This window comes from Haliaeetus albicilla, chromosome 14 (genome assembly GCF_947461875.1).
Source record: "Haliaeetus albicilla chromosome 14, bHalAlb1.1, whole genome shotgun sequence".
Lineage (NCBI taxonomy): Eukaryota > Metazoa > Chordata > Aves > Accipitriformes > Accipitridae > Haliaeetus > Haliaeetus albicilla.
The window spans coordinates 19,088,331-19,099,741 of record NC_091496.1 but is presented as its reverse complement, the minus strand read 5'-3'; the positions used below and the strand labels follow the sequence as shown (position 1 = coordinate 19,099,741).

At 37.6% G+C, this 11,411-nt stretch overlaps 1 protein-coding gene across 4 annotated transcripts in view; it reads right to left on the bottom strand.

The window, feature by feature from the left end:
- Positions 1–4,665: 4,665 nt before the first annotated feature.
- Positions 4,666–11,411, bottom strand: part of TAFA5 (TAFA chemokine like family member 5) — a 434,888-nt gene continuing 428,142 nt past the window's right edge. For 2 of the 4 annotated variants that reach the window (XR_011327760.1, XR_011327762.1), the window contains 2 exons: positions 8,826–8,918; positions 4,666–7,513 (listed from right to left, as the gene is read on the bottom strand). Coding sequence is in view for 1 of the 4 variants with exons in the window: in XM_069801905.1 (XP_069658006.1) it covers positions 7,505–7,513 (9 nt within the window). In the remaining 3 variants the exon portion in view is untranslated. The remainder of the gene's footprint in view (positions 7,514–8,825; positions 8,919–11,411) is intronic. The other 2 variants (XR_011327761.1, XM_069801905.1) reach the window with 1 other exon arrangement.

Below are 11,411 nucleotides of genomic sequence, written 5' to 3'. Positions count from 1 at the left end.
GGTTCAATTGTTCTGAGGCAAAGCTTTCTACTCTTCCCACATTTGTCCTGCTGTCTCCACAGTCTCCATGTAGTGAGAAGTACCTGAAACATAGTAATGTGTGGTCTGTATTCTCTGCTTTCCTCTTTCTTAGTAGAGTAAAGGGACCCATGTCTTCTTTCTTATTTGGATATGGGGAGCCTGACATGTCCTATCAGCTTTTAAAAATTATTAAAATGAAAACAGGCACATGACTGCATGGAATTCTAAGTGCTATTGAGTATATTATATTGCAGATTCTCCTATGATTGTAATAGTTTGAGTAAGAATGAGATAACAAGGAGCTTGGGTGGCATTATGATTATTCATGATTTTTCTCATATTTGTGGGTGTTGGTTTCCTGTGCGTAGTGATGTCATTACTATGTACTCAGCTAAAATTCCTGCCCTTCCAGAGCTCACCCTCATTTGATTTGCATGGGCTCAAAGTTATTTTATCACTGTTATATCGCTGTATTCAAAATCCTGGGTAGAAACAAAATCTCTCTGTGGTGAAAACCAAGTGCTACATGGCTTCACTGAGGAAGAATTGTAACTTGTGCCAAATTAAAAATAATTTTCTTCAAGCCTCACTATACTTTTTTATTGTTTGCTAATAGCATATCAGTTAGGCTAATATGTAGTAAAGTTGTAGTCTGTGTTGAATTTCTGCTCTGAAGGCTGCTTAAATACATTTGTGTAGAAGTGACTGGAGAGTGTGGACAGAAGTAGCTCATGTTTGTTTTCATCTATCAACATGGTTATGTTCTGTGTATACAGGGGTGAATATATTACCCTACATATAGAAGTAAATATACTACCCTTGCATTTGCATGAGTCATTGTGATAGGAAGACCCTCTCTACTGCCACTGGGGCTCTGTGAGCTCCTGTTTTGTGCAATGGTTTTGTACATCAACAACTGGCTCAGGTCGTTACTGCCAACCATCTGTTAGCACCTTCACAACTCAGTAAGTAATTTCAGATGACAGCTGATGTCAACATTTCCTGTCATTATAGACTCTGCCTTAGGTGGCTGACATGTATTGTTATGCCTGTGTAAGAACCCATACTAAACCACCTGTCTCTCTCTTTGAGTGTATAGCAATATCCATAGGCTTCTTCCTATGCAGTGAAGGCAGACAGACACTTACTTGCTCATGGTGATTTAAACCACTGTTTGAAGTAGCGCTCAGGCTCCTTAGCTAATGTAAATGCTCTCTGCACACGCTTATATTGTTCCTTTGATTATATCAGACCCTATACTCCTACTATAGACACTTTCAAAGTTTCTACCACTAAACTTTTTCATTATTGTTCTGAAAGTTCTTTACAGAACTTTTCTTTTTTCCCTTTATTACATTTTTTTGCCATTTTAGGTTTCTTTTACATTAACAGCCTTTATGTTTTGGTTTTTTTTTACTTCAGCTGTTCTTTGCATGTTATTTAATAAAATTTTTAGAAAAATTGCTTTTTGATTACATGTTAATCAACTTTGTTCATTTGCACAGGTCATTTTGGATCAATGCAGCACAGTAGAGTGCTTTAACATCACTTTCACTAGCCTAATATTGGCAACATCAAACCTAGAAAATTATGGTCATGATCTGTCCAAGCCAGCTGTGGAGGACATCAGTGCCACCAGCACTTTGTGCCTTGTGACTATAGATATATATTCTACGGGTCCTCCGATGGCTTGCTTGAGCTTTGAAAAGGCATAGCTAAAATAGATTTATCATATGAAATCAGTGACTTGACCTAGGCACTGAAGCCAACATTAATATCAGCATCAAGAGCAGAATGAAAGAAATCTTTCCCTTTTCCACATATGTCCTAAAGTTTTACATAACTGATGCCACAATAGCTTTGCTGAAATGAGAAATGATAAAATTGAAACTCCTGATTTTCAGTTTGCCATTTTTTTGTAATATTTTGTGGCCCATGTTGTCTCTGCAGATCTTCATATGCCTCCCATATCTTCACTAATCTGTGTAATTTACTGATACTAACAAAACATGCAGTCTCAGTGTTCATATTTCATTCATAGTCAAAAGCAGTACAGGAACTTGTGTTGATCCTCCCACAGAATGACTCATTATTAGTCACAGTCTATTCTGGCTTATTGTCATTTACTTCCATTTTCCTCCTATTTTTTAGTTTATCTTTAATTGGTGACAGAATTACCTTTTACATATTACCCATGGGTCTCAAATTTTAATAGGATTTATATCTCAAAAGAAGACAACCATATTATCAGTAAAATTCTCATCTCTGCAGTTAAAATAATATTTGCTTTCTTATGTCCCTGTTTCAAATTTTACTCCTTTTGGTTCTCCTAGCACTTATTAAATACTAACAAGCACTTACTAAATACTAAATACTCTGAAATGAAGAATTTTTATTTTACTCTGCTCTTGTTTTCTTTTCAGTTTCCTTCTTGGTTTCCTTTCTTTAGTCAAGCCCCAACTTGAAATCAGATGTAGAATATCGTGATTTCTGTCCATCCTTATTTGCCTAGGCCCAATATGAGATTCATTGCTTCAATGTAGCATCAATTCTGTGATGCCAGAAAAAAAAATAATTCTTTCTGAAAAAAGAATCAAAAAATAATTATTTAGTTGTAACTTCTGTAATTATGTAAGGCAAAAATATATATAAAGACTGCATTCTTCTAGGGTGTGAAGCATACACCAAACAGTAACTGGAAGATCAGAAGAAACTTCACTTCAGGGAGGGCTATGATATATTTTTCCATCTGGAGAACCCAGTAATTTTGAAAAGATTCCAGTTAAGACATGGCATCAGCTGAGAAGAAGCACTCGGCTCAACTGGTTTGACAGTTACCACGTTACACTGACATAAATTCTCTTTGAAGAGAGTGGGATAAATAAAAAAGCATAATTTATAAAATATACCTGAAAAAAAGAAAGAAAGAAAAAGCACAAGTTACTTCTTTTCTTTGCATTAATTGTATGAACCACCTTGTTCAGGTCTTTATGATTTTCACCACAAAGGTGGCAAATCACTTTCATTTGCATTTATCACTCTCCTTAGAGAATCATTACCCAATTCCAGCCACAAAATTACTGCCACTATTGGGATATCTGGGAAGTGTTTTCTGCATGTATGGAGCCGGAGGAATAAAAGTACTTGGAAATCACTTTTACCCTTAGCCCATCTTGAAGTTGCTTGAAAAACAAACTGGTCTGCAGGCCAAAGTAATTTATACTGATGGAAAGTGGCTTTTACAAGCCTTAGCAATGGTAACTTGCTGCCTGTGCTCCCTGGGAAGCAGTATGGTAGTTAGAGGGTTTTCTACCTTCCAAGGATTCTTGCCACTAGAGGAATTCTCCTCTGACTAAGCCTGTTCTGCTAAAGGTTGCCTTGGGAATCAGAAACTGGGGCTATTTTCTGCTATTTCATGGTGGTTCTAACCCATTCATCACTAGGTCCATTCCAAATCTCATAGACAATGCTACATCTTACTGATCCAATCTGCCATCTGAAACAATTTTAAATCTTGGCAGGTTATGTGCCAAAAGCTTCCATTTTCCTGTCATTTCTCACTGTGTCCCTTTAATGGGAAGAGTGACTGCTTGTGTAGATGTATGCAACACCCCTAGTCAACCCATTCCTGGTCTTCGGTTGTTACTCGTGTATTTGTTATTCTTAATATAAATCATACGAAGAGGTTCAAAAGCAAATGCTGCCTTCTGTATTTTTTTTTAATCGGGAAAGATGCTGTATATACGTAGGTTTATGTGATGAAAGCTGGTTCTGTTTTTTTCCCCTTGAACAAATATTCCATTTTGAATTTTTGGCTTCTTGTGTTGGCTTGTGCTTTTTTTCTTTCCACTAGTTCAGTGGCCCAGGCAGGCAGTGCTGTGATTTTCCTGTCAACCAATCAATTTACCACTTTCTAGTTCAGCTGTTCCTCATAGCCATATAGGCTCTTCAGACACAGTGTTGAATTCTTTATTTTCTTCTGCAAACTCTAATTAGTACTCACAATTGTGATGAATAAGCTACATAAGATAGTAAGTGCCTGGGTTAAAGATTTATGCAACAGCATGTGGGTACAGTTTCAGCAAACAAGTGAATGATTGAGGATACCACATGCATAAAACCTGAACTACTGCAGAGAAAAAATGAATAGGGGAAAAAAAAAGTGCTAAAAGCGTAATTATGAAATTGGTGAATGATGTGTCATATTGATTGCTATAGTGTGTTAATATTTTGCTCCATTTGATATCCCAGATGTTTAAAGCAGTAGTTAAATCTGTCCTTGCCTGGGCTAACAGAAAGCTACAGAGAAGTTTTTTTCAAAAAATGTTTAAAGGTTTACTGCATTTCTAGAGGTTGTTTTTATTAGTCTATTATGTGTTTTTCTGTATTCTTCTGTTCCCTTTCAAGTGTGTTTTGAAAAAGTTACTTGTTTGCAAGCTGAGAAATGAAGGATATTTAATAGCATTCAAATAAGACATTCCCCTCTGTGTTTCAAATTTTGCTTTGGAAGAGGCATATAAAATACGTTCAGAAACAAACAATTTTTTTATGTAACTTAGTTTTGTAAAATTAGACGTTCACAATATTCTGAAAACATATTGTTCCTGAGAGAGAAACATTTCACCACTGCTCTTAGAGTAGTAATTCACAGTGACAAAGGCAGCCAGTATATTTTGTTTGTTTAAAACTGTACATTTTGGGGGAGGAGAGAAAAGTACAAAACACATTGTAAGTGCCTTGAGGTGTCTTTTGTACACAGGAGACTCAGCAACTAGGATTCGTCTCTGATGAATAATCAGAACCTTTTGCCTTTGATATTTCTTATCCAGAGTAGACCTTATAAACAATGTACATCTACCTTTTGTTGAGCATTTAAAGTACTCAGAAAACAAAGACATAAGCTTGCATATTCAGAACTGATTGGAAGTTATGATTTTAGATGTAAAGATTTCAGATGGCCATTTTTAGATCCTCTAGTGGGATCTGGCTTCCAGAAAATAAATTACCTTAATCTGATCTATAACTGAGCATACCAGAATGAAGGTACCCAAGACCTCAAAAGGGAAGGGTAAAACTTCAATTTCAAAATACAACCCATGTCCTCAATTTCCCATTCCATCGCTAAGTCTTCCTCTCTGTACCCCCAGCTTACTTATCATCTGGTGAAATTCCTTTGGTGACGTCATGCTCAGGGAACAAAAGTCTCACTTATAAAAGGATTTTCTTTATTTTTCATAATTTAGCTGAACCAACACAAAACTGAATACTGTAAAGCAACAAAAATGATGTAACATCTTTAATTTTTCTGTGTTTACTAAATAAGGCTACTACACTCCCTTTAAAATAAATCAAACCAGAGAGTTGGTAGAGTGAGGGATCTGGCTCTTGAGGTCTACATGTACAGTAAATGTATTTACCATCATTTATTGCATGACATTTTAAACCTGACATTGGTCATTTATAGTGCAGTCAGTCCATAACACTCTTCAAGTGGCTGGGCTTTAATTGCTACTTTGACACTGGTCAAAAACCTAAGACTAAATAAGAATTTTGTATATATTTATTTTACTTGAAGACAAAATGGTCTATAGTTCATGTTTCCTGCAACCTCTGCATTAAATAAGCCTCAGTATTAGAGCAGGCCTTAAAAAAATTTCTTTAATCAACTTTTCATTTTTGTACCTTTCATCTATGGTCACTTGAACAATCTCTATATACTTTTCTTTAGTAGAATAGAACTAGCATAACACTAAAAGTTAATTGGAGTATTAGGTAGTATACTTGAAACCATAATACATTTGCCAGGAAGAAATTAAGCTCCCTTTTTGATTGCATCATACCAATATGTACCAAACTTACATACTGAAAGGTACAGTAAATGGGAACAAGGTTTTGTTTGTTTCTGTTTTATCATAATTTCCCCCTCGTCTATGCTGTCTTTGCTAAATTTTTCTAACCAATAATGCCGAAAAAGTGGGCTTTCTAACAATGAGGTAAAACACTGAAAATGGGATCAAGGAACAGGCTTCAAACTGACCTCTACATAAAAACAGGGGGAGAGAAAGAGAGAGTGAGAGAGAGACGGAGAGAGAGAAAGAAAGAAAGAAAACCAAACCTTGCTATGAAGAGCAATGAGTAAAATATTTTACACTCTATTTTTATCAGTACATAAAGACAAAAATAAAAATAAAATAAAAATAAAAAATGCCTTCCAACAGTGCAATGGTTGAATGCATTTATGTAATATAAACAACATTATTCTTTGCTTTTTCTACACAGTCCTCTCTGGTCATGCTTTACATCCAGAATGTCCCAATGGAAGAAAGCAAACGACACCAGTCACTTCAGAGACAACTGAAGTAATAAAACACAACTTAACTCTGAACCACTTGTCATGACTGTCAGAGTTATCACGTTAATTGTTAAATAGGATTTTCTACAAATATACAACATATAAAAACTGTTAAATATATAACTTTAGGCTTTTCAAAATACATTTAATGATCTCTTTCAAACAAGTGTTACTTTTGTTTTCTCTTTAATTTGATTTCTGGTGCTAAATGGTGTATCAGATGAGACATAGGCCACAGATGACCAAACATGCTCTTTGCAAATACTGTATTATCCAACTTTAACTATCAAAAAATGGAACTGTAGAAGAGGCATGTTTAACTGGTTAAAACTGAAAATGATTTTAGTACGAGAAAGTCAATCTAAGTACAGAGGAATAAAGGTGCCGTGTAGACAGTTTGTGTTCTTTTTGTCCAAGTTTTTCAAACAGAGGTCGTTTTCTCTCAGTGCTCCATTATGTTCTCTCAAACGTGGCATTTCAAGAGCAGGTCTCTGAGTTAGATTTTACTGCAGCTTTCCATAAAGACTTCTGCTGGATAACAACATCTCAGCTTTGTGAAAGCTGGAATCATGTCTTTGTGGAGACCTCCTACAATTTAATGACATAACTCTGTTAACAGTAAGATTGTGTCCACTTTAAAATAGATTTTGCTCTTTGGTCTATTGTATATACTGAAAGTATAAGAAAATAAAAGCAATTCAGACAGTTTAGGGCACAAGAAGAGTTTCTTTTTTGCACCTCAGTGTCCTCCCATAGGCAAAACAGTCTTCTCTAAGGCTGATTGGGATGATACTCTTCATTGTAGCAGACTCTTCGGATTAAAACATGTAGGTAACAGCAAGTCCAGCAGTGGTGTGTAACGCAGATGAAACGTTAACCATGAACTTTTTTGTATTGCTAATGCCCAAGCATATCTCTTTTCCTATATTCCTTAGTCCAGTGATCCATAGTATGGTAGAACAAACTTTAGCTCATAATGTAGAGGAATTATGCTGTCATTCATGAGATACAGAGAAACAGACAGTTGAGTTGATGACATATAACGATGATGGTCAACAGCAGTGAAACTTGACTAAGTAGCTCACACAGAGCCTAAACCACTCCTACGAGGATTCTGTGTTGCTGCATTTGTCAGGAGACCTGTAAATCAATAAGAACAAATGAGTCAGTGTCTTAATTTACAGTCCTGGTTATCTTTGTTGTCCATTATTTTAAAATGTACTGTACTGAGATTTTTCAAGGAGACAGTTAATGAATTATAAGATATTGTTTTTCACAGCAAACACTCTCCCTGAGAAACAACATATGGACAAACCTATATTTTTATTTATTATAAAAATTTAACACTTTAATAATTAATCCTAAGGAAGTCATGAATATAAATGATAATTTACAATAACTTCAATGCCATCTACTTTCTAATAAGCTCCATGCACATTCTTTTTCATAAAAATATCATAGAATGTTCTTTTACCTGCATTAAAGTTACATAAACCAGTATCTAATACACATGGCGACTATTACTTTTTATGTATAGGATATGATGAAAAACGGACGTGAAAGCCATGGCCATTTATTAAAAATGCAAGGATGTTTTTACTGGAGGCTTTTCTGCCTTTACGTTTCCAATGAGCACCAGAGTGCACCTAATTTAATCAATACTGCCCTCTAGCGATGCTATTACAAGTGCAAATTAATGTAAATAACGTTTATTAATAGTTAATTTAATCAGAAAATTGATTTAGTTACACCTCAGGAAAAAAAACAAAAGAATGAAAATGGGCAAAGAACTGCCCAATGAACCCATTTAAAAGAAAATGGAATGGAAGCAGTGGTTTGAAAGAGAAACAGAACCAAAGTTCACACTATTAAAGAAAACGAATACTGGAAGACAGCACAAACACAAATGAGAAAGTAATGACTGATTTATACAACAAGAAACCAGCTACTCATGCTCACCCAAAATATCAGTTTAGAAATGGTTTCAAAATTAGACAGATACTCTACAAGACAAAATGTTTTGAGGTGCATTAAGCAAGCATGATTGTTACAAAATGTCATTTGAATGTTCAAACACTATCTTCTGCTTTGGTATTGTTCTGTTTCCAGATAGTCAGAACTGTTATTACCGATGGAAATACCATGCACAACTCCAGAAAATACTGAACAGTGAATATGAAAGAGCAAACCAAATAAGAAAATCCAATTCACTTGGTTCAAGATGTGTATCAAATTTAGAGTTTTTAACCTAACCCTCAGAGCAGTAAATAAAAGAAATACCTGCCTCCAAATCAATTTAGTGACAGCTTGAAATATATGGGTCTCTCTACATATGAATGAAAGATAGATAGATAGATAGATAGATAGATGACAGACAGACAGATAGATAGAAGAATACTTTCCTTATAAGGCATAAAGTGTATGTCATAGATTTCTGCTTTTGTCCTCTCACCTTTTCCAGGAAAAAACACCCCAGAAATCTTGCAAACAGCCTTTCCTTTTCGGACTAGTGATCAGATCTCCAAACCACATGGCCTCAGACAGGCTGAAGGCAAAAAACGTGGTTGATTATTGTGGTATATTCCCCTTTTTAAATATACATTCAGCAAGAGAAATTACTTTAAAGTTTTGCTTCTATTAATTATTCTGTTTCCCCTTTATACTCTTTCTTGGGGTTTCCGCTATGCCCCCTATTTTTCTTCCCATTAGAAAAGAACACAACTTTTAAGGTAGCAATACCGTTTAGGCAGCGAGACACAAAGCGAAAGATTTATGGCTTATTAGGTCTGAAAGTAAACTACTATTGTGTTAAAAATTAGGCTGACTTAGCTCCATCGTTCCTGAATTACGCTTGGAATGGCCCAAAGCTAAAAGCAAGGGTGTAAACTGCTGATGGACTGTGTGTTTGGTGTTTTCATAGTGTGCTTCTCTACCGTATTGGTCCCAGGATGGAGAGAGAATTCAGGTACAATCACATTCATTTGCAGATACCTGCTGCTTTGTCATTTTATGGACATAAAAGTTTCCTTCCTGACTTGCTATCCCTGTCTCCACTTTGCACAATCCTGCTGTGTGAATATGGTATCAACACTTTAAAAGAAGGAGAGAAGAGGGGAGACAATTATGCGTTTTCAAAATGCTGAGGCAGGGCAGAGAGCAGACTTGAAATAAAGTGATGACAAGAAGAAGAACAGATTAGAAAACAGGAGGTGAATTTACATCTTTGGACAATGACATGAAAAAATGGAATGAGAGGGGGAAAAAGGCATAGGTTAGCCAGGGAAGTTTAATCATCATTTATTAATGAAGGCATGAAAAAGAAGAAAGATAGGTAATAGGAACAACAGATAAAAAGGAGGGAGAGGATAGGAGACAGCATGAAGAGTCCAGAGGAGAGGAAGAGAATGCACACCTACCCTCCCACTTCCTGTTTTTTTCTGTTTCATTCCTCATTACAAGTAAATTAATCACTCCCCAGAAAACCAGACAGATCAAGCAAGAGAAAAGAGGGATTCCCAAAATGACCATGCAAAGGACTTGTTTACTATTTATATTAATAGTTTAAACCATAGAACAGAATCATAAAATCATAGAATCATTCAGGTTGGAAAAGACCTTTAAGATTATCGAGTCCAACCGTTAACCTAACCTAACCTAACCTGCCAAGTCCACCACCAAACCATGTCCCTAAGCACCACATCTACATGGCTTTTAAATACCTCCAGGAATAGTGACTCAACCACCTCCCTGGGCAGCCTGTTCCAATGCTTGACAACCCTTTCAGTGAAGAAATTTTTCCCAATACCCCATCTAAACCTCCCCTGGCACAACTTGAGGCCATTTCCTTTTGTCCTATCACTTGTTTCTTGGGAGAAGAGACTGACCCCCACCTCACTACAACCTCCTTTCAGGTAGTTGGGGAGAGCAATAAGGTCTCCCCTCACCCTCCTTTTCTCCAGGCTAAACAACCCCAGTTCCCTCAGCCGCTCCTCATAGGACTTGTGCTCTAGACCCTTCACCAGCTTCGTTGCTCTTCTCTGAACATGCTCCAGCACCTCAGTGTCTTTATTGTAGTGAGGGGCCCAAAACGGAACACAGTACTCGAGGTGCGGCCTCACCAGTGCTGAGTACAGGGGGACAATCACCTCCCTGCTCCTGCTGCCCACACTATTTCTGATACAATCCAGGATGCCGTTGGCCTTCTTGGCCACCTGGGCACACTGCTGGCTCATATTCAGCCAGCTGTTAACCAACACCCCCAGGTCCTTTTCTGCTGGGCATCTTTCCAGTCACTCTTCCCCAAGCCTGTAGCATTGCATGGGGTTGCTGTGACCCAAGTGGAGGACCCAGCACTTGGCCTTGTTGAACCTCATACACTTGGCCTCAGCCCATCGATCCAGCCTGTCCCGGTCCCTTCGTTAGAGCCTTCCTACCCTCAAGCAGATCAACACTCCTGCCCAACTTGGTGTCATCTGCAAACTTACTGAGGGTACACTCGATCCCCTTGTCCAGATCATTGATAAAGATATTAAACAGAACTGGTCCCAATACTGAGCCTTGGGGAACACCAATAGTGACCGGACGCCAAGTGGATTTAACTCCATTCACCACAACTCTTTGGGCCCGGCCATCCAGACAGTTTTTTACCCAGCAAGGAGTACACCCGTCCAAGCCATGAGCAGCCAGTTTCTCCAGAAGAATGCTGTGGGAAATGGTCTCAAAGGCTTTACTAAAGTCTAGGTAGGCAACATCCACAGCCTTTCCCTCAACCACTAAGTGGGTTACCTGTTCATAGAAGAAGATCAGGTTAGTCAAGCAGGACCTGCCTGTCATAAACCCATGCTGACTGGGACTGATCACCTGGTCGTCTGTAGCTGCTGCGTGATGGCACTCATGATGATCTGCTCCATAACCTTCCCTGTCACCGAGGTCAGACTGACAGGCCTGTATTTCCCTGGATCCTCCTTCCAGCCCTTCTTGTAAATGAGTGTCACTTTTGCTAACCTCCAGTCAACTGGGACCTCCTTGGTTGGCCAGG